Below are 25,110 nucleotides of genomic sequence, written 5' to 3'. Positions count from 1 at the left end.
TCTGTTGAGAAGCAGCTGTGGAAGATGAATATATCAAGTCTTAATTGTAATATTGGGAAATGTACCAGTGTATTAATATTTGTTGTATGAGACAAACTCTAATCTGGTTCCATTTTGGTTCCTGTGCTGTTGCTGTGTTGCTGAAACCTGAGTAAAATGAATAAGCAGCAACATGATTAATGTTTTTTGGCCATGCTAGCAGCTCTAAGGAAGGCATTGTCCACCTGATGGTATGTTGGCAGGTTGGTCGAGACTGAATATACTGTATCTCAACAAGTAGTGGTGGAATTGCCGTTCATGGTGCTTAGAAGACGAAACCTCAGACTTCTTGACAAGTACACAGGTATATTTGAAAATGGCCCTTTCTATGCGTTTTGGCTTTCTGTCCTTGTGCAAACTACGCTTTAGGTCAATGAACAGACTTTAACTGGACTGATACAAGTTTTTTTTAGGCGGCTTAAAACTAATCAGTGAAGCCAGATTTTACTCAGTGCCGTTTGATTATATGTATGTGATGCAGCGGTTTTTTAACCTTAAGTTATTAAAAATAAACAGCTGTGATTGCTATGCGGTCTATATCATAGACTGTATAAAAGAATAGGTTTAGTGCAACCCGCTGAAAAAGGGCATATCGCCACCTGCTATGGCAGAGTCGGATATACTTCCATCAATAAATCGATTCTTCCTTGGTGCTTGTATACTGGGACAAGGACAGCATGCCGACCTCGGCATATACTGTAGCTTAGAGCACTACCAAGGTACGCTGTCAAAACTACTAACTCCAGTAACATTGTTAGCTTGGGTTCCTTCACACTGTAGTCAATGAAGTTGTAAGAACCTGGAGGCGGGTGATTAAAAAATGTGTTACAAAGTTTCTGTTTCAGTCTGTGTCATTTGCTGTGACGACTGTGGTCAGCAGTTAGACAAGAATGACTATCTTACTTGGGGCCATTATTTTCGTCCTCCCATGTGGAACCAGAGTAGTGTAGCCTAGCATTGCTTCCTCCTGAGAGGTAAAACCATTACTGCACACCGCTCTGCCACTCTCCCTTCTAGGAACCATAAATCCCTCCTTCACTGAGGCAGGGAGAGCTTTAGGGGTGAAGCTGGACTCATGGGGTTAGGTGGATGAAGAAAGGAGCAGAGTTTTTTGTGATGGGGGGTGGGGAGAGAAAAATTGCTTGAGTTAGCGTAACAATAAAAAAATTGGCTGGAGTCCCTGAGCGCGTCTGTGTGCAGTTAACCTGGTTGTTAACACTGAAGGAAATGCCACCCAGCAAATGGAGTAGAGCTATAAAAATAACACAACATCTGTACAAATGTTGCTCACACTTGCTTCTCCTGACCCCTACGGGTACCCAGAATGCCCGGCGCCATAGACCAACCCGGCCTTGAGAAGAAAAGAGCTCTTGATAGCATTAGTGTGGCCTTCCTGTCTACGCTCTCCAGTGCTTATTCTTTCTATTGCCTTACTTTCACACACACACACACACACACACACACACACACACACACACACACACACACACACACACACACACACACAAACAAACGTGCACAGACAACCAGCTTCCATATGACTTCCAGCCATAAGGAACGAATGGTCGCCCAGCACAGAGGGAAATGTTAGCAGCAGCAGATCAAAGCCAGAACACCTCTGCAAAGATCCATAGAGTGGCATATCAAAATAAAACATCTAGCTTTGCAATTTGCCAGGGCTGGAAAAGATCTGGTCCTCATTTTGAGACACAAAAAACAGCTACTGCTGTAAGTGCACGCACAGCAGACAAGAGCAGAACACACACTCAAAACATACAAATGCACACACAGAGCTGCCTCAAAGAAACCACGTGTTTCAGCTCCCCTCATTGAAAGAGGACACAGCAGTGTAGCACAGAGGGAGGGAAAGGGAGGGAGGAAGGGACTGACAGAGAGAGAGCAAGAGTGGTAGTGCGAGCAGGAGTTAGTGAAGGAGAGAGAGAGAGAGAGAGAGAGACAGAGAGAGAGAGAGAGAGAGAGAGAGGGCAAGACAGAGAGCCGGATTCCAGAGGATCTGGATTGAATTTAACAGCGGGATACGCAACAACTGTATGTCTTCAAGCTGTCACGGGAAGCCCAGGCAGCTCTGCTGGCGGCCCCCGCGCCTCACGGCAAATACACTTCCCTCACAGGCACAGGAAGTGATGTCACAGGGCCGCACACCAGGCCCGCCTCTGCTTCCTGCAAGGCTAGTAGAAGGGATGGGAAGAGTAGAATGCTGCTGCAATACAGCTAAATGGATAGGAGAAATACAAAAGCCAAACAGCTAACAGTAGAGGGGAGAAATAGCTTTCATATTGCACAACCTGAACACAGATGCACACACAAGAAACAGCAGAGCTATATTTCAAATTATGTGTCTTTAAGGAAAATGATCTTAATGTTGAAAAGGACCTGGTTTGTTTTGTGTTTGGAGTTTTCAGGAATCCGGGGCAAGAATGTTGTTTTTATATTTCTCCACTTCTTTATCTTCTGTTTTCTGCTGTTTCCTGGCAAAGAATGCAACCATGCATCTATGTGTGATTTTTGGAGGTGGCACTAAACTAAAAACAGCCTGCAATGCCCCACCGAAGCTGAGCAAGTTTTTGCTGGACCCCCCTCTGAGACCTGAGTGGCTCACTAGTTTGACTTATGTCATTGTTGGGTGTCAAACTCTCCTCCAGTTCCACAGTGGACACAGGGCTCACTTCAACAGCTGAAATGGAGTTTGTTAGAAGAAGGTAACAACCTCTGATGCATACGCTAGCATTTACAGTATAGCAGTGTTTACAGTATTAAGACTGCCCCAAATTGCTATTTTTTGGGCATTGAAGCTTCAGTGAGAAACATTCATAATTAGTCAAAGCTTATGTAGGGGTGGGATGATTTATGAGAGACAAGGACATTAAGTTGGACTTTTTTTGGACTAGTTTACACTCAGTGCATCAAAAATAATTTGACAATTAGTTACTTTCTAAGCATGCATGTTGCAATAACATTCGCCATAACAGCAAGAAAAAATAATTCCTTGCAAGATGGCTAAGCTGTTTTTTTTTTTTTACAGTTTTCAGGTGATGTGCATGATTTGCATATCTGGCACTTGCATATCAGTTTGAAAATTGGTCATATTGGTCAATTTTGAAACTCTTCCAAATGCTTGACTTTTTTGATAAAATCTTGATGCTTTTCTACCCAAAATACTCACAATTCTTTGTTGCAGTATACATCATCTGCTATTTTTGCATGGTGGTGTGGAGTATTGAATTAAGCAGAGTGTAAAGAAGCAGTTTGTCCTCTACATTTAGTGAATAATTTATTTTAACGTCAAGCTGCAAAGTGAGGCCAAATAGCTCAATTTGTCATTTGTCAGAATATGCAACAAATATGCAAATATGTTATAAAAAATCCACTTCAGTTCAATTTGAATTATGTTTTACCACAGGGCTACAGAATCCAATCAAATTATTTATAGACCTCAGGGTCTGCATGAGTTGTTTTGTCGTGCATTGATTTCTTTCAGCCTTCCAACTTCTCATACTATGAACTATGTCTGGGATCACTAACAAAGTGTCAAACTAAAAGGCTTGATGTGGAGGGAAGATATTTCACTGTCAAGGCTCTGCATGCATGTGCATCACACACGCAGAACTACCAAGTGGGACAAATGGTTTAAATAAAGAGTTAATAGGTTTTTCAGAGGCAGGCTGCAGCCCCAGTGAGAGCTTTAAATTCCTGGGCTCGGTAAAGTCATCATAGAGAGAAGATGAAGACAGACACAGAGAGAAAGAGAAAAAGACGGATAGAGAGGCAGTTCTTATGCCGGGTGTGGCTCTTCAGGCCCCATTCACATATGACAAAACATACAGACATTCACGCACAAACAACAGGACAAAACCTTTATACTGATGTCAGTCCTTGGATTGCAGTTATATCTATCTTTGAATCAATTTTAATAGTTGAATAAGTGATGTGGGCTGAGATCCTGAACGTACCAGGTTGAAGTTGATGGGCTTGTCTCTGCGTCCTGTCTGCACCAAAAGCTTGTACGCCAGGACGCCATCATCAGAGCCATTTCTATAGCTGGTGGCGGTGATGCGGCCGGCCTCCCAGTCCTTGTCAAACGCCTGCTGGAGACCTTCAGGAAACCACAACAAGACAGATTGGTTAGACGTGGATGTTTTAAAAGGTTACATGCCCTGTTATCTTCATTCTTCCTTTGCAACACACTCACATAAAGCCCAGTTCAAAGGAAACACAACACATAACAACCCAGCACAGTACAAGACAATCTAACACAACACTGCAACCTAACCCTAACCCTATAATAAGCCTGATTGATTTAATATGATAACTCTGTTCCATTCTCAACCACCAAACAAGACTTCAAAAGCCTAAAATCTGCTGCTTTTGATTCAAAGCCATCATTAGGGAATATATCAGTACCATGTGTCTCCCTATTCTATACTACTCTCTAATCCATATGTGTATCACTCCCCTCCTCTCGGCTCTCCCCCAAGGCCCATGCTGTGGTCCGTCTGTGGGAGATGTTGTTTTGGGTCTCGTTCCTTGGCCTGTCTGGCTCCAATTTGTCCCACCATTGCAGAGAGCAATATCAGACACAGTTCTCTCTCTCTCTCTCACCCACACACTCTCTGTGTGGCTCCCAGCCGGCTCACACACAGACTCACACAATGTGTTTTATCGTCACGGGCAAGCCAGTGAGTGTGCTTCCTCACTGGAAATGAACCATTCCCAGATTTTGGGGTTGACATGTGAGAGATAATATTCTTGTTCAGTGGCACAGTGGCTGCCAATTCTGCAAAAGTAAATCCTGCCATGATACAAATTTAATTTAAGGTCCCATAAAACTAAAGGTGCTGTGCTGTGCGTGTTATGTGCCAATAAATATTTCAGATTTTTGAGTAATAAAATTTTATCTAAAATTCCAAAAACTAGCAGGAGCAGTACAAATATGAGCTGGATGAGTGTATTTGAGTGTCAGTTTGTACTGCTAACAGAACTGCAACTTTCTCTACTGCCAAAGCCTCCACATACTGTATAAGCCTAAGGCCAAGTGTAAAAACATGGCCTCCCACTTCGTCCTCCTCCATCAACCGCACTTATGGACAACACAAGTGATTTTAATCAGGCTACTGTCAGTGTCCATTTTGCAATCCCGCCTACTTCTGAACTCAAGCCCAACATCTTGTTTCCTGCAGATTCATGTCAAAACACAGCAGAAAATCATGATCTCAAAACTGTTTCATGAGAAAGTAAATTATTCCCATGCCTGAACTATTTTGAATAGTGCTGTTAAATGAGGCATTAATAACAAAATCATCTGTGACATCAGTGTCAGGGTGAAATATAAGTGATCTAGCACTGACTGTGATTCATACTGCTACATCTGACCCGCGCAGAGTTTATTTCTTGGTCAATTTGGACTGGTTATAACATATCTGAGCTTGATTTTACCTTGCAGCCACTCCCTGAAGTAGTGAAGCCACATGCGAGGCAGCTGTCCATTGTCCTCCTTCAGCACGTAGCGAACTGTGTGAAACCTCTGGTGGAGCTGGTGCAGCAGAGGCTGTTTCTGGGCGTAATCAGCCCGCTGCGTCACCACGTACATGTTGTAGAAGGAGAAGAACTTGAACTGGGCACCGATGAAATCGTACTCGCTGGTTTCTCTGGGCACGATGTCCGTCAGCTCCAGGCCATCCCTCACCTGGGTGGTCCCGTATAGACTGACTCCCAGCAGGCAGAGGAAGAGCACAATCACAACCACCTGGAAAGAGAGGGACGAAGATGGAGCCTCATCAATCGAGTCACTGCAGACAGATGGTAAGACAGCTTCAGCTTGCACTAATTACTGCCAAAGGACCACCATGTAGGATTAAGGGGTTATATTGGTCAAAATGGAATATGATACAGTAGTTATGTTTCTTTAGTGTATAAACACCTGAAAATAAACACTGTCCTTTTGTTTTTTTGTTAATTTAGAATGAGTCATTAATATCTACTCAGGAAGTGGCTCCTCATCCATGGAGATCACACATGTTGTACCGCAATGTTTCTACAGTAGCCCAGAACTGTCAAACCAAGCACTGGCTCTAGATCGGGTCATTTAAATTTCATTAAACTGCTTTATTCAGTGTTTTTTTTACCGGTTTAAATCTCTTGATTGGTTTGCTTTAGAGAGGCAGAGACCTCTGCAGAAAATTGAGCTCTTGGTGAAATCCTCCTGAACATCTCGGTCTTAAGTTATAAAAAAGAAGAGGTGAGCACACATTGTCAGGTGCTGGGCTTGCAGCCCATCTGTGGTGAGCTGAAAGGCACTGGAGAAATACTTATTTGTAATGTGAAACTGGTATATTCAGTGGTTTAATTACCTGGTCGGTTTGTTTTGGAAAGGAAGAGACAGCTGCAGATAAAAACCTCCTGAAAAATGAACAATGAAGGAATTCCAACCAGGAGAAGTTTCAGCTGGTTGCAATCTGAAATCCTCACTGCTTGATGCCACTAAATCCCCCTAACTCTTACACAGTGTTCCTGAAAAAAAATATTGCATATTCATAATGAGTGAAGAGGTGGATGTTAGCAACATATTCCAAGAGTTTACAGGAGGAATTGCCAGCAAACTTGCCAGTAAAAATAAAGTCTACATTTAACTGCTAAAACACTGCAGAAATATCTTTTGATATGGCAGGAAACATGTGCAGTGATCATCTTACAGGGTTTAAATAAACTCTTAGGTTAGCCAAACTTATTTGGAAGAAAAACAAAGGCTAACGATAGAATTATTATCCAAATTTTATGTTGTAAACTTCCGAGTTCAACCTCGACAGACTGTGTGCAAACAGTTTCATGCAGCAAAGTTGCCATCATGGCCAAAAATAAGATGCAGGTTGTAATAAACCAGAATTTTCCTTTAAGTCATTCAGCATTAATGGGAGTACTGGATTAAGGCATCAGCGGAGAGCATGAAGCAATTTGGCAATATGAAGAAACATCTGACAGTGTGATGAAAAGACTAGGATTTTTTCATAATGTCAAGTGCAGGCCACTAGATGATTTCAGTTCTGGAGGGATTTCAGACGACTGGCCACCCACTACACTGAGGTCAGACTCTGTGTGTGTGTTTGTGTGTGTGTGTGTGTGGGTAAGTGACTCAGATAGGACATGACCACAACCTCCACCCCAGATTTCCTCCCACTATTCACTTCAGTGACTAACCCTCCCTTTCAAATTATCACCACGGTGAGTCAGCACAAGCATGCTCTTACCTCACACAGAAGCTTTTCCCCTCTTTCTCTATTTTCTGCCATAACAAACAGAAAAACTTAACTCACCTTAGTGGTGGGCTGCAGAAGGAATGGAGCATAGTGCCTCTCAGCAAAAGAGGACAAAGTCCAGCGGGAGCAGGGAGGCTCAAGGCAGCGCAGGCCTAACGAGCCTTCACCGAACTGGGACAGCAGGTCCCGTGTGGAGCTGTTGTTCTCTGGACCCTGGCCAGCTGATGAAGCCGCATCACCCTGAGGAGCTGAGCTAGCACTTGAAGTTGGGGCAGCAGGTGCAGGGTGATGATGGGAGAAGGTAGCAGAACCCCGAGACCCCCCATTACTTCGGCTGCCACTGTTGTTGTTGTTGAGGTTGCTGTGATCACTGCTGCTGCTACTGTAATAGTCATTATTAGGGTTTCCCCGAGTCGGAGCTGCATTCATGGGCTGCACAGAGATCTGGGACCTGGGCTCGGCTGTGGTGTAGAAGGCCTGAGTCCGGGGGTCGTACTCTGTCCTGAGCTGCACTGTGGACTGCATGGTGATTTGGGTCTGCTGGGCAAAGCCATGGCTGCTGTAAGAAGGAGGGGGGCTGCTGTAGCTCGGGGGAGGCGTTCGGTATGATGGAGGAGGGGTGCGATAGGATGGGGGAGGGCTGTAGCGACTCCCGTCTGCTCTGTCCAGGTACGCATTAGGCTCAATCTGGATCACACGGTTGGCACATGGACTGAAGAGATAAAGACGGAGAATTAATGTCAGACTATGGACAGATACATCCGATGTTGTGAAATGGTTTCTAACATTGAAACTGCCACGGTTATGGTATTCTAGAAAGGTCTCTGCAGAAAAATGTACTATGTACTTTTAAGATTAACAGCATTAAATCTGTTAAAAATCTTATATCAACCCCATGTTATTGCTGATCTCCCCTTTCGCTCTGCATGAAATATAGAGCTGAAACCCAGTGAGGGAATTTAATAGTGTGTGTGCACATCTGTATGATTGCTGTGCCAACGAGCATGCCCAGACTGGCAGGCAGACTGGCTAAGTTTAATAAAGACTGTGACAGATAAACAGGCAGTCAAACAACCAAGCAGCCAGACAGAAACAGACAACTTAAGCAGTAATTAGGCTGTGACTGTGGGGGATTAAGGTGAACATATCTCAGAGATAACTGTGTCTTAAGGTTATTCATTCTCAGATCAGAGATCAGAGGAAAACTTAAAAGAAGGGAATTAATAACTGGAAGAGCAATAACGTTCATCAGAAATGAAAGAAGTTCTTTGTTTATTCCTTTATGTGTGGGTGCACACCTGTAGAAGCAGCAGAAAATGTCGAAACGTCTGTCTTCCCGTCGGTAGAGGTCCATGCTGAGAATGGCGGGGAAGATGAGCAGCACCATGGCAAAATTAAACACCACCACCACTGCAGCCTGCAAGAAATGCAGAAAACATTCTGTTATTTAAGAGAAAAGTTGCTTTAAATAAAAGACTTGGGCTGTCGATTGATTTTTAATAAATTGTACACAGTGCAGCCTCAATGTTCGGTATAAAAAGTACGAACATGCAATAAGGGAACAGAGTGGTATTGCTTTTAAGCGGGCGGCGGAGGTAGCAACAGAGCTGAACCAATGTCTGTTTTGATTATGTGTTATGTGTACTACCAACCACCAGGACCCACCACCACCAGCTAACAGCAGTTAGTAGCTAACTCAAAGAAGAACAGAAACCAAAAATGTACACAAACAGGGAGGACAATGAGGTCTGTGAGCTTCCCTCCGAGCAGAGGATGAGATCCACCGCCATTTAACAGGTACTATAAATTCTTGTTATTGCCATGTTTTGTAGTTTTTTAGAAAGTGCCAACAGCAGTTCAATGTCACACTAAACGCAGTTGTGTCATAATCATCAGGCTTCTTCTTTAGGGTTTTAATACCAAACCCAGGGGCAGCATTTTTTGGTTTTGTGTTAGAAAGCAAAGCTGGAGTAATTAAGTCTTTCTTGCAGCAGTATTACAGGTTCTCTGTGTACAAAGGGCTAAAATCTAAAGCAGCTGGGGCTTCAAAAAGGTGAATAAATTAAATCAAAATCCAACAGAAGCAAAAGACAAGTAGACTTTTTACAGGACAAAACTTCAAACCCTGAGATAAAAACACAATTAAATGTAATGAAATTTATTTCTAAGTAATTATTCCTGCATCTCCATACATGCAAGTTCCATATTGGAAAAATAATTGGGTAGCTGTATGATTGAAGCTGTCGGTCTCAAAGAATTATTGACTTTTAACACAAACACTGGGAGGCGTTAAATATACCTTGAAATAACACAATCTGAATAAGCTGGTGTTGAGGAAAAAGCTGCCTTTCAACACATTTTCAATTCCTTTCAGAACAAAAACACTGAGTATGCAAAGAAAAAGTGAGGCGTGTGTGTGTGTGTGTGTGTGTGTGTGTGTGTGTGTGTGTGTGTGTGTGTGTGTGTGTGTGTGTGTGTGTGTGTGAGTGTGTGTAATAGAAGCCAGTGCAGTGTTGTGGTTAAGTATTTGAAGGTGGTGCACTGGAGCAGAGGGTGGGGGTTGGGTTAGGTTGGGGCCCTGCCCGGAGTACAATCTGGATCTTGCGTAGTTGCCAGACCACTACACACACACACACACACACACAGAGACACACATATACACACAATCCTGAGTGTGTGCCAGACCACCCAAGGAGCCGGAGGCCCGCGGGGCTTGAGGTGATGAGCAGGCGCTGCGGCTGTACAGACAATACACACCCCTTACACACTCGCACAAAAAAATGCACGTACACACACATATCTACTGCCAGCTTAAAAAAATGTGCAGCCTCCTACTTAAACTACACTTTAACACCAACCAGACACACACACATCCCCCCCCCCCAATCTCATTCTTCAGCTCTGTCAACAACAGAGAGAAATAATGTGAGAGAACAAGAGAGACGAAGCCTCTGGAAGTAGAGTAGAACAATTAATTCTCGATTGGCCCGCTAATGTCCAGACAGATACAGTATGACTCCACTCACAATCACACACACACATACTGACCGCTAACTGACCTCGGAGTACTGAGATTTATCATCGCATCTGTCCTCGGAGCACGAATGTGTGTGTTCCTGTGTGTATTTCTGTGTTATCTGGACAAGATTCCTGTTATTTTGGTCACACTGATGGAAGGAAGTGAATGGGAGAAATAACGTACGAAAGAGGGAGAAAGATGAATCTGTGGAGGAGTCGACCACAGGAAGTGCCGACTGCTGATAAAGAAACACACGCGCACATATTAACACACATATCTACGATGCTGAGAGATGAGCAACGCTGATTGCTGTTCTGACGTGTGCGTGTGTTTGATAATAAAAGATGGGTATCGGCATGATTGTCTGCCTCACTGCAAGTCCGCCCTCCAACAGTCACAAAACCACAAGTGTAAAGTATGCATGCTATGTGCATGTGTGTGTGTGCTTGTCTCCAAGTGTGTGTATTTGTGTGCATAATACGCGGCCGCATGGATTAGACCCATGGGGTAAATGGATCATGTTTGACAGACTCGCTGTACTAAAGCCATCTATCCACACATGCTAATATTGTACTCACTGTGGCGACATCTCGCCTCACTCTGTGTGAATGTATGTGTGTGTGCGTGAGACAGAGAAAAAGAGAGAGAGTAAGAGAGAGAGTGTAGTGTATATAGTATTTTCACTATGATTTTACATAAACTGCAAATAAATGCATACAAGCATTATTTATTACCACTTGTCATACCTTTGTTTCTCAAAATGCACGTTGAAATTGGCTACTGAATGTATGAATCTATCTTTCGTGATTTATTTTGCATTTTACCTGAAAATGTCAATGTTTTCCCCAAATATCAAACATCAAATCTGAACAGAAAGTCCATCAAAGGGGACTACACAATTATCTTTAATGACATGTTAAGATTTTGTGGTGGTAATTAGGAAGGGCCAAGTCCTCTCTGACTTTCCCCAATGCGATATATCGTGCTGTTACAGGGATCTCACTGGTGGCTGCTATTTCTTTGTATGGCTAAATCTGCCCCCCAGCTGCTTTCTTCAAAACATACACAACAGCGTTCTCACACCGTGCCCTGGTGACAGACTGACAGGCTGAAGGTGTAGGGATGGCTTTGGGAGGGGGGAGGTAGGTAGGGAGGGGTTTTACTTTATATTGTGTGTAAAATCAGTCAGTCATTTTCTGTAACCGCTTGTCCTCGTAATCCCAGCTGTCATCAGGCGGAAGGCGGGGTACACCCTGGACAGTTTGCCAGACCATCGCAGGGCTGACACATATAGACAGACAACCATACACGCTCACAGTCACACCTAAGGGCAATTTAGAGTCACCAATCAACCTGAGCTGCATGTCTTTGGACTGTGGGAGGAAGCCGGAGACCCCGGAGAGAACCCACGCAGACACGGGGAGAACATGCAAACTCCGCACAGAAGGGCCCCCGCCTGGACCGAACCCCTTTCCAACCGGGATTCGAATCAGGGACCCCCTTGCTGTGAGGCAACAGTGCTAACCACAAAGCCACCGTGCTGCCCTGTGTAAATTCAACTACTGTTAGTACAGAGGGAGGAAAGTACCACAGAAAGGTATTGTTGGGTACCAGTATCTGGCAGCAGACTTCCAGATACCAGTGCCAGCACTGGTTCAAATGTGAATGATACCCAACCATTGGTACACTACACCCTTTGCATCGACTGAAGAGGTAGAGAAACATGGCATAACACGGTTAAACGAAAAATATGATGAATTTAGTGATGTTGGTGATGGCTTAACATTACCAATCAACTTGTTTTGGGCAACACTTTTGTGTATATATTTTTATTTACTTTTCATAGGTTCTACTCTCTTGCTCTGTCATTCTGTTTCTTATACTGCAGCAAAGACTCAGGCTTCATACAGGCATCATCAAAGGTTTCATCTGATATCGTCTTGACTGAGTGAGCGTTTGTATGAATCAACAATTCAGTGATTATGGATGTCTCTTTCTGTCCCGGCTTTCACTTTTCTGGTGACGTCTATAATTACTGACAGATGTTTGAGAAGTCAGAGCTCCCCTCTCGACGTACCCCCCCATCTTTACACACGCACCCATGCACGCACACGCACACGCACACGCACACACACACACACACACACACACACACACACACACACAGGCATACACACATGCACACACACAAACAGCTAGACCATTGCTTTTCAAACCTCCCACACAGATACTACAACTAACCCAACTCACATATGCACAGGCAAGTACACACACACACACACGCAGGGGGATTCAGTTACATGGACCTCAGCCACAATCTGGACGGACACCGGGCTCACCACTAAACAGCCTCAAAGGGGGAGGGAGGGGGGTAGGGAGGGGGCTGAATGGATTTAACGAAATACACACTCCTCACACACACACACACACACACACACACACACACACACACACACACACACTCACACACTTACTTCACTTTCAGTTTGATGAAAGAAATCAATAAAACAACTGTCTGGAGAAATCTGGAGCCAATGAGGACTGGAAGAGGACTATTAGTGAGAGGCCCCACACGACTACACTCTCTCTTACACACACTCACACATAGTCACTCTCGGGCATACCTGAAGAGAAAAGGCTCTGAGCGCTGGTATGGGGATGAGGGCCGCCATGAAGAATGCTGTGACGTTACTGATTGAGGTGAGAGCCACACTGGCCCCTGTTCTCTTCAGACACTCCCCTGTACGGTCCTGATAGAAACAGATAGAGAGGTAGATGAAAGGGAAAAAGCAATGAAACTCAACTCTTTTGATCAGGTTGTAGCCAGAGGCAAATGTGTAATACTTGAGATTATGTACAATTATCATAATACTGATATGACTGACAGTGATTGCAACGTTTCTCGAAGCCCTAAAGTGCTCTTAAATAATCCACCTGGGCCCGTCTACTTCTGTTTGAAGAGTAAAGGTAGAAGTAGAAAATAATAAAGAACATAATGACACGTTGGCCCTCAAAACAAATCATTTTTTAGTGTTATCATGACTGCTGATTTACTTCTATACTTTTTACTATTCAGTGATAAGCACACCCCCGCAAGGTTTGGCGGTAATTGTGTGAAGATTTGAGGACGTGCAGGACCACACAAGAAGTGTTTGCAGGCGTGTGCACCTCTGTGTGCATGTATATGTGTGTGTGTGTGTGTGTGTGTGTGTGTGTGTGTGTGTGTGTGTGTGTGTGTGTGTGTCAGACAGGAGAGATCAGGTTCAGCTCTGTTTAGTTTTCATCTCAGCCACACAAAGGAAGCTGGGGGATGAGGGAGGCATAGAGACGAGAAGGGGAGGGAAGCAGGGGAAAACAAAAACAAGCAAATACATGCCTGTGTTTTCCCCCCTCTGGAGATGAGAAGTTATCCCGCTCCACAAAAACATATACACACACACACACACACACACACACACACACACACACACACACACACACACACACACACACACACACACACATACCCACATGAGGTTGCAAAAATATACACTTTATTTACATTTTTGTAAACTTTGTAAACTTTTGTACTACTTTCTGCCAGCTTTTGCTGTATGTGCCTCAATCGGCTTGATTTTTGATCCAATAAAGACTGCAATGGTTGGCCTTCTGTTTTCAGAAAGGAACATATTTAATATGGAGCATTGCTTAGATAAGTGGGCCGAGTGTGTGGCACAAAGATGCTACATCGCAGGCATGGACAGGCTTTCACACATTCCTCTACGGGAGAGATAAGACAGCAGGGGGGTAAGGAACAGTGTGGATGTTTGCTTCACCTCGAATGGGATCCTCTTGTTCTGTCCGGTCTCACTGAAGGCATGAGCAAGGAGGAAGATATCATCCACTCCGACACCCAGAGCCAAGAAGGGTAGCACCTGGAGTACACAAGCAAACTTCATGAACAACAAAGAGGAACATGGCCAGTGCAACCATTTCAGTACTTTTTAGTTTCTAGTTTCTAGTTTCTAGTGTTACCTGTTCTAAGTATTCTTCTGACAATTTGGAGGATTTGGGGGTAGTAACTAAGTGCAGGGCAGGCAAAGCCATACATCACCACAGACAATACTTTAGATTTTTCGTAATCAAGCGATGTTATAGGATGACAGTGATAAGCATTTTATGTGATTACTTAAATCATTACAACATATCAATTTATCTATTATGTGTTAGCCATTAGAGCTGGGTATTTAACCTAATTAGTGTTGAGGGAGGTTTAATCGATACCAAAGCTTTGGTATGTAGTCCTATCAGCTGGAAAGAGAAAGTCCTATAACACAGATTCTAATTCTAATGAGGATGTTAAAATTATGTTAATAAACACAACATGTAAACCTGCAAAACAACAATCCACTGAAAGACTATAATCTTGCCTTAAATACAATAATAGTCTCACTGGCTGATTTTTAGCAGCTTTTTTGAGTGTGAATAAGTTGTGTTACTAACTGACAACTTACCTGCGTGGTTGCAGCATTAAAGGAGATGCCCAGGAGAGAGCAGAGGCCCAGGCCAGCTGCCACAGATAGTGTTACCAGCAGGACCCCCGCCAGCCCCACAGCCCCCTGAGACTTGGCACAGTCCCACCGTAGCATGGTCAGACACGCATACGCCAGCTAAGCACAAACAGTGAACAAGTAATCCATTTATCAATCGACCTGTTGCGTGTAAGTCAATCACTGCACATCTTCCCTCCTCTTTTAACTTCTTCAAGCCTTGAATGGTTGCCCAAAACTCTTTACAAAACGCATTTCACAAAATATAATATCACATTTTTTCAAATTGTGTTAAATATTTTATTATGGCAATGCTCTCACCATCAGCAGGTATCCACTGGCAACACGGATGACACTGACATCAGAGAAAGACTTGAGAATATCTTCCAGAGTGGTGGTGGTGAAAGACAAGACCTTCTGAGACGAATTTGCTGCCACGCTCTGCAGCACCGCCTAGAAAAGAGAGACAAATAGAAATAGTTATATACAGAGGAAAAGCTACTTTAAAAATATCAATAGGGAATAATCGATGGAGATGTAGGAGTCTTCCAAAGCAATGAGAAAGATTTGGAATGACATATAACAAGTGGCTTAAGGAGATTTCTTATGAATAAATCAAATATACTGCATTTACACTCGCATAGCAGCAGCTCAGTGAATTCTCAAGTTCAGGTTTATTAACCACTCAGCCATAACAGCAGTTCTCTACTGTATAAAAGCTCATTTATGTTCTCTATCCTGCCACAGTCTAATCAGTGCAAATTTGCCCAAATTTTACATGCATAACAGACCCTTTCAAACTGCCTGATTTCCAGTAGCAATGAACCCTTCTTGTTATAACCTCAATTTGGATTGCTGACCAAAAGAGGTGTGTAGATTTACATGCACCGTAATATTCCACCTTTATTCCAAATCTGACAATATTCTGAATTTGATACAGGTTTAAACAGCATATTTTATTTGGATATTCTGTCTGTTTACAGTCAGCTTTATGTGTTGTACACAAACCAGCTTGCCAACAGTTTGCAAAGCTGTGAGATAGAGATGCACGCCAATAAGAAAAGCCAACATTTCTGGCCTGAAGGAGAATACACCTACTTTTGAAAATCAAAAAGGACTTGGATATCAACAGGTTTATGGAAATCGGGAGATATCACAACTCAAGTCTACCTTTGAAAAAAATCGTATTTTGATGCAAAAACAGCAAAATAGCTCAAGTGGCTCCTGTTCCACTTTTCCACATATTGATGACAAACACAATATGTTAGGGCATGTTAATCCCAGTATGCACGGCTGCATATAAACAGGAATATTAGTGGATTATCTTAATTTTAATTTGACATGTAAACATCCTAGTAGGCATATTGTCTATTTCAAAATAAGGGAAAAAATGTAATATTTTGTGGATATAAACACAGTCACTGATTCAAAAAAAATCACACCTCAGATGACAGCCAAACTTCACTTCCAATCCGCTTTCTAGCCAGTTTGATAAATAACTTGTAATATACAGTTTGTCTCAAGGTATAGAAGGAGTAACTCCCACTCTGTGTGTTTGGAAAAATTGCAGCCCTGAATAATGAGCTCGGCCTCTGTTGTTGGAGGTATTTGGGAGAGTCTGCAGACAGTACCATGACCCATCCTTTCCCTCTCTCACTATCTCAGGGCAGACAGATGGCTTCAACATTTAACTGCAGTTACTGCTCAGTGGGGAGCAATGCTGGCTGACACACATTAAGAAACACGCACTAGATCACACACACACTCGCACCCACGTGTGAACTCGCACATGTGTCAGGCGCATACCGACATGCATGCACATACTATTCTTGCAGACAAGCCTAATCGTGCATAATACACAAAACCACACACACAGTTAAGACTATTTGGTATCTTTTACTTGTTTTATGACTGACATTGATAAACACACTGTATTCGAATAAACAATCACACCTCTTGTTTTTGACTATCAGATCTCTGGGCCCCAAGATAAATGGCGTGCACACACGCACTTGTATGCACATACACACACACACACACACACACACACACACACACACACACACACAAGGTCACACCATGTCGAACAGAGGTTGGGGCCCCCAAAACAAAGACCAGATGATGTCACACATGAGCCACCAATGGGGCCACAGCTGGGAAAGCGATTGTGTGTGAACTTTTGAGTGTGTTTGCATGTGTGTTTGTACGACGGCGAAAGAAAGAGCGAGAGAGAGAAAGAGAGAGAGAGATATCCAGCACTCCCTTAATGTATTCCAGACCTGCTCACCCTGTTGCTCTTTTGCTCCTCTCCACTGAGCAGCGAGAGGAAAGCTTTAGCCCTGTACCACACACCAACAGTGGTTCTAGTATCTATCAGGGGCCCAGGCTTTGGATGGGGCCTTTCCATGTTCACCTGTATCCGGTCAGTGATTTACAATGTGGTTGTAGAGGATTTAGGGAAGATTTCTATTCCCCTTTCTCTGTTCTTGCCCTCTTCTCTGGATCTCTCTCTCTCCTCATCTCATTTTGGAGTGCTTTGGCCCTTACCTCAGAGTATTTCCTCTGCCAGGCTTCCAGTATAACTGCAGCCTTTTCTTCATTCCAGTTGATGTGGGAAACCTCCTCGTAGCCCCGAAAGTGCTCAAACATCTGCTTGGGAGTCATCAGCTGGAACATGGTCTGTAAGGCCTGGGCACTGGAGAGGCGGGGAGGAGGGAAAGTGGCAAAATGAAAGGGAGGAAAAGGGGTGGAAAGGATGAAAGAGGGAGAACAAACAGACGGAGGTCAATGAGGTGCAAGTATTCACTAACAGCATCATGTTTACATGAGAAGATCAGCAAGGTGATGAGCTGACTTTCTGGATTATGTAAATAACATCGAACAGGGTTGAAACTTTGATTTTGAAATGTACAAGAGACACCTATCAGATTTTTTTTGTTTGATTTGAAACACCAACTAGCATTAAAATCTTTTGATTATTAGAACTAAGTCCTAATATATCTTGGGTGCTTTTCAAAATAAAAGTCAACTGGAAGCAGCAAAGCTCGGAGATGAGGGAAGCAGAAAAGCTGGAATAACGTCAGAAACTCATCAAATCAAACCAAACCAAACCAAACCAAACAACCTTAATTTCTAAACCAGGAGGTCCCAGAGCAGAGAGGGTGCTAATTTAACCTGCAAAGGAAGAAGTAAGAAAAATATCAAAACCGCAGCGCCTGGAGCACATTGGATAACAGTCATCATAAGCAATGATGTGTTAAGCACACCTGCTGCATAAGCAGAGTATTGTTCCATCTGATATGACTACTGAGCCAAGAATACAGTTGCCCACAGCCATGAAACTTGCTTCATTTACCACACACCGCACAGCTCAAACATCTACTTGTTACGCTATCAATAATATCTATACTGGAGCTACAAATAACCATTGTTTTCACTTCCAGTAATCTGTGAATATTATTTTTGATTAGTCTATAACAGCAATTTTCAACCTATTTGATATCAAGGACCCCTAAATTAATACACATAAGGTCATGGAGCAGACTCCTTGAGTTGTCAGCCGTTGAGGGGATTAAAAAATGAAGAAAGTGAAATCAAAATTGTCCCTCTTTTGACTATTATTCACATTGGGCTTACTTCTGTGAATAAAATAGTAAAAAAGTAAACAACACAACTATTTTTCACCATTTTTCTGGGGACACCCTGGAACTTCCTCAAAAACCCCTGGTTGAAAACCAGTGGTATATAACATGCAAGAAAATACTGAAAATAGTCCCACAGCCCAAAAAGAAATGTTTAAAATGCTTGTTTTATACAGCCAACAATCACAGTTCAAATCCCAGTTTGCTTCAGAGGGCTTTACAGCATACAGCATCCCTCTGCCCTTAGACCCTCACATCGACTAAGGAAACCCCCCCCCCAAAAACCCTATAACGGGGTAAAAAATTGTAGAAACCACAGGAAGAGCGACTGAGGAGGGATCCCTCTTCCAGGATGGACAGACGTGCAACAGATGTCGTAAAAAAACAACAACTCACTTGCCAGCAAATAATGTGAAGTTTGCATTTCCCTATGGGGTTTGGCGATATGACTGTTTATACAGTATGGTGGTTTAAATGTGTCTGCTAGCAGAAATTTGGCAATAATATTTCTAATGCAGGAGCTATTCAGAGCAGGCTATGTGACAAATCAGGGCTGGATTCTCACGTGATACCGTGAAACGAATCAAGCTGCTACGTTAATAAGAGACTAATATAGAAACAAAGCAAAAGAAATAAATTCTTATATATATTTATTTGTCCAAAGCAAACTCTCCGCCTACTCCTCTCTATCTCTCTCCCTCCATCTCCTCCAAAATGCTGTCCCTCAGATTCAAAGCTCTTTTTATCCTCCAGCCACCATCACTGTGAATACTCCATACAATGATATGATATGGCAAAGGAAGCCATCCAAAGAAATATACTGTATTTCAAATAAACTGTGCTTGACAAAAGTGACGTTGTTTTCCGTTCCAGCAAGCCCCTTCTGGACGGCTGCAGTGCTGAACCAACACGCCTCAGAAATGCAGGTCAACATCTTATCTTGTCTTTATTCCAAACCAAATAAAGAAGTTGGATGGCACAAAAGATTAGTATTTTAATTTATAGACTGGATTTGATAGTGGAAAAGGAAGTGCCAGATCACATAAAAATAGGTATCTGGACCTAATATACAAGATTCCTGATCATGTTCTGACAAATTTTAAGATGGCCAGTGTATATCGTGAAATGAGGAATGCTCAGTCCTGGTGGTGCAAACATCAGGAATGTCGTAAAGAAATAAAACTTTTAAGTCATTAAGAAGTGAATTTGGAAAAGATTGCAACTTAAGAACAGGAGTCCAGTCAGTCTATGTGATTTCAAGTTGTCAAATTTTACGAAGCGAGGGAGGAGGCATTAGCTAGTCGCTCTCTTTATGAATGTGATCTCTGTAATATGGTGATAATCACTGTAATGGTGGCAGTTAGTAAACAAGATGTAGAAATTGAGTGCCAGCAGTAACAGCGCAATGGACAGAGCAAGCAACCCCCCCCCCCACACACACACACACACACAAACACACAAACACACGGGTAAGCAGGCACGCACAGACACCCTAATGACCCAATCTTGCCAGGAAAAAACACAACCACAAAACAAACAACGCACCCCACTGTACTCTGGGACCAGTATGCGTGTGAATGTGTGTGTGGGGATTGCCGTTGTGTGTACATGCATGTGCATGCACCGTCCAAACTGCAATTTCACATTAAAATAAGTGGTCCATTAGCAAAATGTTGGACAATTTGTGCAGCTTTCCCCATTTGTTAAGGGAAGCTTCTTATTGCTTGATAAAGTGATAAAGTGTGCATGTTTTTAATTTCTTTTTTTGTTGGTATGTTTTACACTTGCATGAAATCATGTAGAAACGGTAATTGACTGAATGAAATGTGGTTTTGTTATGGGAGGAAACAGCTTATTGAACACATAAAAATTTGTATATTATATTCCACACTCTACTACATAATACTACATAATCTTTAAGCTTTGTCCTGGTGCTTGTGCTGGAATTAAGTCCATGTACCCCAAATCGCTGTATATTTGGACAAACTAGCCAGGCAATAGATCACTCTGTGCACATGTGTGTGTGTGTATGAGTGGGTAGTGTCCAAGCAGAGCGGCCAGAGCTGAGCAGGAACAGCTGGAGCTCTAAGATTTCACTGGAATCTGCTAATGACTGCAAGATTTACAGCACACTGCGCACATGCACGCGTGTATGCGCCGTTTCGGAGAGCATAAAAGTACAAAAAACACACACTCTTTCCAGAATAAGCCCTGCAGTGATCACAGCAGTGTTTATGAGGGTGTGTATGTGTAAGTGTGGGTATGTTACCTGAGCAGGGGTCCGCTGCCGTTCTTGGTGGTCCCTCCTACGATCAGTTCCTCCTGCCAGTGCATGTACTTCCTGGACAGACCATGGCAGCCGCCACTCAGGGCCCGTGCAACGTCGAATGGCTGGTGCAATAAAAGCAACAGGCAAGAAGGTAGCTGTCAGCAGCCTGTCTCAAACTAAAGACTTTATGTTTAACCAAAACATATAAATGTTGCATGTGTACACAGATATTCCAATCCCAAAGCTTGAGCCTAAGTGTGTGCCTACCTTAGTTGAGTTCTTATTGGGGGCTGTGAGGGGGCAGTCAGGGTCAGCAGGGTTCAGACAGGGTCTATCCATGTAACCGTGTCCAACGTCCGCTTTCTCCAACATTTCCTCAAAGCCGTCCACGGGAAAGTTTGCCCTTCGCAAGTCCTCAAGGAACTCCTTAGGGTCAAAGTTGGTCCATTGCAGAGGGTCTTTACCTCTGCAAAGTTAAAAATAAACAAGTATAATGTTTAACCGTGACTTAAACCATGATTTAAGGTAATTTGTTTCCATTTCTGGGCACTTTATAAATACATTTTTTGGGAAAACTTTATTTGTGCTTTTGGTCAATCATCCTATCGGTCACAATAAGATCATATTCACAAGCTAGGTGAGCCAATTTTTATCATGAAGAGAAAACCAAAGCAAACTGAAGAATGATTACCCAAGCTGTCTGTTCTAAAAAAGGATGGGGTCTTTAGGCACCTTTTGATTTAATAGAATCTGATCCAGGGGGCTAACATGCAGTTATAAAACAATTATCCATGCTTACGGCTGGGTATTGGTACTCAATACCTTAAGGTATCAACATAAATAACTGAGTACCAGAGAATCAAAACTTCTCCAGTCAAATCATACCTGCATTTGACACTTTTTGTCTCCACTTCTTACAAAATATATTTGCATGGCTTTGCTTTCAGCCAATCACTGCTAGCGTTCTTTGATTAATTGTGACATGTTATTGACCCCCTACAGCAGCAGCAACAACCCCATACAGTGTGCTCACTTTCAGTTTTACCTCCACATAAAGGGTTCATGTAATATGGCTCACTGTGTGATTGAGGGTGGGTGTTTCTTGTTAGTTAGTTATCACAACCAATGAAATGTGCCTGAGTTTTCCTTAATAGCAAACACAAGATGCAAGAAAATCTACACTGATAATGATGAACTGCTTCATCTACAGTAGGTGTTACATTTCTGATCGTGGGCACGTACAGTTCCTTGGGGAATTAGATGCAAGGTAATATTGTTCATTCTTGTTTTGTCACTGTTGTGTGTGTTGGTGCGTATTTTAGGGCATCATGTATTCCAGGCTGGATTACATTTGTATGTAATTACCTCCAAAATTCTACCTCACAAAACAGCCACATTTTTTAACACAGAGAGTAATCTCTCTCTTGCTAGGTGACAGAAAACAATACATGGAGACTAATTCCCATCATGCAATGGCACAGTGTTGAATTCCTGCTCCAAACCCGTCCTTGTCTCTCTCTATGCCTCACACATTCCAATCTCCCTTTCTCTGCATCTCTCTCTCTCTCTCTCTGTCATTCAGACTACATTGTATGTGCTTAACCAGGCTTGGGTTATTATTCCCAGCCTCCCAACCAGAACATAGTAAAAACCTTATTTGCCATCGGAGACCAACAGGCGACCCACACACACATTCATGCACACCGATGACACAGAATCAGGCGCTGATACACTTTCACATGTCCACAAAACACACATATGCACTGATGGCGATGGCACACACCATGTGCATGCACACACACATGCAGAGGTAAAGGTCTGCTGAGTATTACTGTAGCAGCAGGCCATTAGCAACAGAAGGGGCAGACAATGGTGTGAGGCCCAGGGCTGGAGAGAAACTATCGCCAGCGATACGCATGCCAGCAACCACTACAATAGAGCCTTCAGAGGGGACGACGCGCACACACACACACACACACACACACACACACAGACACACGCACGCACGCACACACGCACACACACACACACACACACACACTCTTGTTCCTATGTGGTGTCTCTTTGGTTGTTTGGGCAGCTTCTACTAAAGGGGTAAAAACAAGATCCAGAGATCTCCTCCTTCTCGCGCTCTACATCTTAAAAACAATCTGAAAATATTGTTATCATACAATCTAACTCCAAAACCAGCACTCATGAGCTCAGCGCTCGAGGCCTTGTTGTCCCCAAACATAATTTTAATCAGTTTGCTAACTGATCTCACAGTGAGGAAAGCCCTACAGTATGTGTGCCCAATTAGAGTTCTTTAAAATAACTTTTGATCATGCTTATAAGAGATCAGTCAGTCTCATGATGCGCTGCGTTGGCATGTTGTGATTGACACATCATAAAATACAGATTCAGTCTAGTAAAAAGGAGGTTTTTTGTGTACTTACGGGAGATAGACCATTCCAGACTGGAGCTTGGCTCCCTCCCAGAAACAGTCCAAAGGGGTGATGATGAGGCAGGGATGTAGCTTTTCTATGATCTAATTGGACAAACACATGCCCACACACAGCAGGTTTTTTGTAGTGGTGATGTTTCACTATAATCCAGAGAGTAACAGTCCAAAATACAAATGAATGCATGGTCATAGTGAAGATCTTGCATCTTACCTGATCCATAAAATGAGTTTCTGTGACTAGTTCTCCTGATTTGTAGCATAAGTGTTCTAATTTCCATTGTCTGAAAACAAGAACAAAAGAGTTTCTGTTCAGTTTTTGTCATGACACCAAAAGCTCCTACGGCTACACTGATCAAAGAATGATAATAAGTGATAATAAATCTCATCATTATGAGTAATGCTAGCCCAAACACAGCTGAATACTGATATATAGTACAGCTTTGCTGCATATATTGGCATAAAGAGATGTCGATAAAACCAGATTATTAAAGAAAGCAATCCAATTAAACTATTAATTTACAGTGTCACATATCTGCTGCAGGGTTATTGTTACTTGAAAGCATTAAACTGCCCTTTGAGAAAAAAAATCTGATTAATTAATTTTGGCAAGTAAAATGGAATTGACTTGAACTGTCCTGAACTGGAATATATGATACTCAAAGACAGAGGAGGGACCAATCATTGTTTTGCAAGTCACGAGTATGTCTCAAGTCTTTGCACTCAGGACCAAAGGAAAGTTCAAAGTCCTAAACTTTTGAGTTTGAAGTCCTAGTCATTTTGTGCTCTTCGCCAAATGCCATTTTGAACTTGTATTTGTTAAAACACGTGACTGAACTTAATAAAAAGTTGTGCTGACATTGCATTTTAGTAATACAGTGCTATATTATTAAAATTTGCACAACTATTTCTTTGCACAACTTCAAACGTCAAACAAAATTGGAAGTTGTTGTGTCTCTTGTTGTAATTTTCAACCTGTCTGCTTTGAATACTGCAATTTGTTCCCTGATGACGACCACATAGTTTTTGTATGTAAACCATATCATATTAGGTATAATTTTTTTCCCATCTGGCGCTTGGTAACGTAATGTTAGTTTTTCATTGTTCTCTCCTGGTTCAAACAAAGTGTATTTAGGGAAATAATTGCTGTGAATAAATAGCATTAACGTTGGTTGGTTTATTCAGGAAAGTCAAAGTCATGTGACTTGTGTCCACACCTCTGCCTAAAAACACTCAGACATGAGGCGAGGCAAAACTGGAACACAGGCAGACATGGAATAGTTGGTTACCTGTTATAAAGGTAAACATGAACTCTGCTGGCTCGGATAGCTGACTCCAGGTGCTGCAGAAGCGCATCCACTGTTAAAACATTGGCTCCATCCTCTCGCGGCGTCTGGATCATCAGCTGAGGGTTAAACATGGCCTCCTCACCTATATTCTGCCGCGTGTACTTCAGTTCCTGGTTCACACGCCCACCAACTGTAAAAGGAGAGTGAATGCGTTTAAACTTGTGCAAACATCATAAGACATTGTAACTGTATGTAGAGTCATTTGTACTGGATTTTATTTGGTCCATTTAAGGCTCATCATTTTCAGCTTCTACTGATTTTCAAAGGTTTAAACTGATTTTAACTTATGTTTTATATCTCCATGCACCCACAAGTTCTGCTGCAAAAACACAGCGACTATCACAGTTTGCAGTAAAAAAGTTACTCTCTCTAATATTTGCTAAAAGATTAGTGATAGAACGAGAGAACATGCCCCGCTGTCCCTCTAAGGGTATAAGCAAAGTCAAGAGATGAATAAACGGCTCTGTGCCGTGGAGGAAAGGGCTCCACTTTCTTTCAGTGAAAATGAAATGTAAAAGTCAGCATTTCACAAAAATCCTGACTCGTAGCCTAT

The 25,110-nt window shown here is 42.7% G+C and overlaps 1 protein-coding gene across 2 annotated transcripts in view; it reads right to left on the bottom strand.

Moving 5' to 3' along the window:
* The window catches only part of ptch1 (patched 1), a 61,342-nt gene that overhangs the window by 16,442 nt on the left and 19,790 nt on the right, over positions 1-25,110 (bottom strand). For both annotated transcript variants that reach the window (XM_088076629.1, XM_042488180.2), the window contains exons 3-16: positions 24,498-24,687; positions 23,423-23,492; positions 23,204-23,295; positions 21,036-21,234; positions 20,769-20,890; positions 17,406-17,553; positions 15,180-15,311; positions 14,823-14,978; positions 14,145-14,243; positions 12,954-13,079; positions 8,609-8,727; positions 7,368-8,022; positions 5,494-5,803; positions 4,011-4,153 (exon numbers count right to left, since the gene is read on the bottom strand). In XM_088076629.1, coding sequence (XP_087932755.1) covers positions 4,011-4,153; positions 5,494-5,803; positions 7,368-8,022; positions 8,609-8,727; positions 12,954-13,079; positions 14,145-14,243; positions 14,823-14,978; positions 15,180-15,311; positions 17,406-17,553; positions 20,769-20,890; positions 21,036-21,234; positions 23,204-23,295; positions 23,423-23,492; positions 24,498-24,687 — 2,561 coding nt within the window. The remainder of the gene's footprint in view (positions 1-4,010; positions 4,154-5,493; positions 5,804-7,367; positions 8,023-8,608; positions 8,728-12,953; positions 13,080-14,144; positions 14,244-14,822; positions 14,979-15,179; positions 15,312-17,405; positions 17,554-20,768; positions 20,891-21,035; positions 21,235-23,203; positions 23,296-23,422; positions 23,493-24,497; positions 24,688-25,110) is intronic.

Source organism: Plectropomus leopardus, chromosome 4 (assembly GCF_026936395.1).
Source record: "Plectropomus leopardus strain MGB_pleo_1.0 chromosome 4, ASM2693639v1, whole genome shotgun sequence".
Classification (NCBI taxonomy): domain Eukaryota; kingdom Metazoa; phylum Chordata; class Actinopteri; order Perciformes; family Serranidae; genus Plectropomus; species Plectropomus leopardus.
This window is presented reverse-complemented; position numbering and strand designations above follow the sequence as displayed.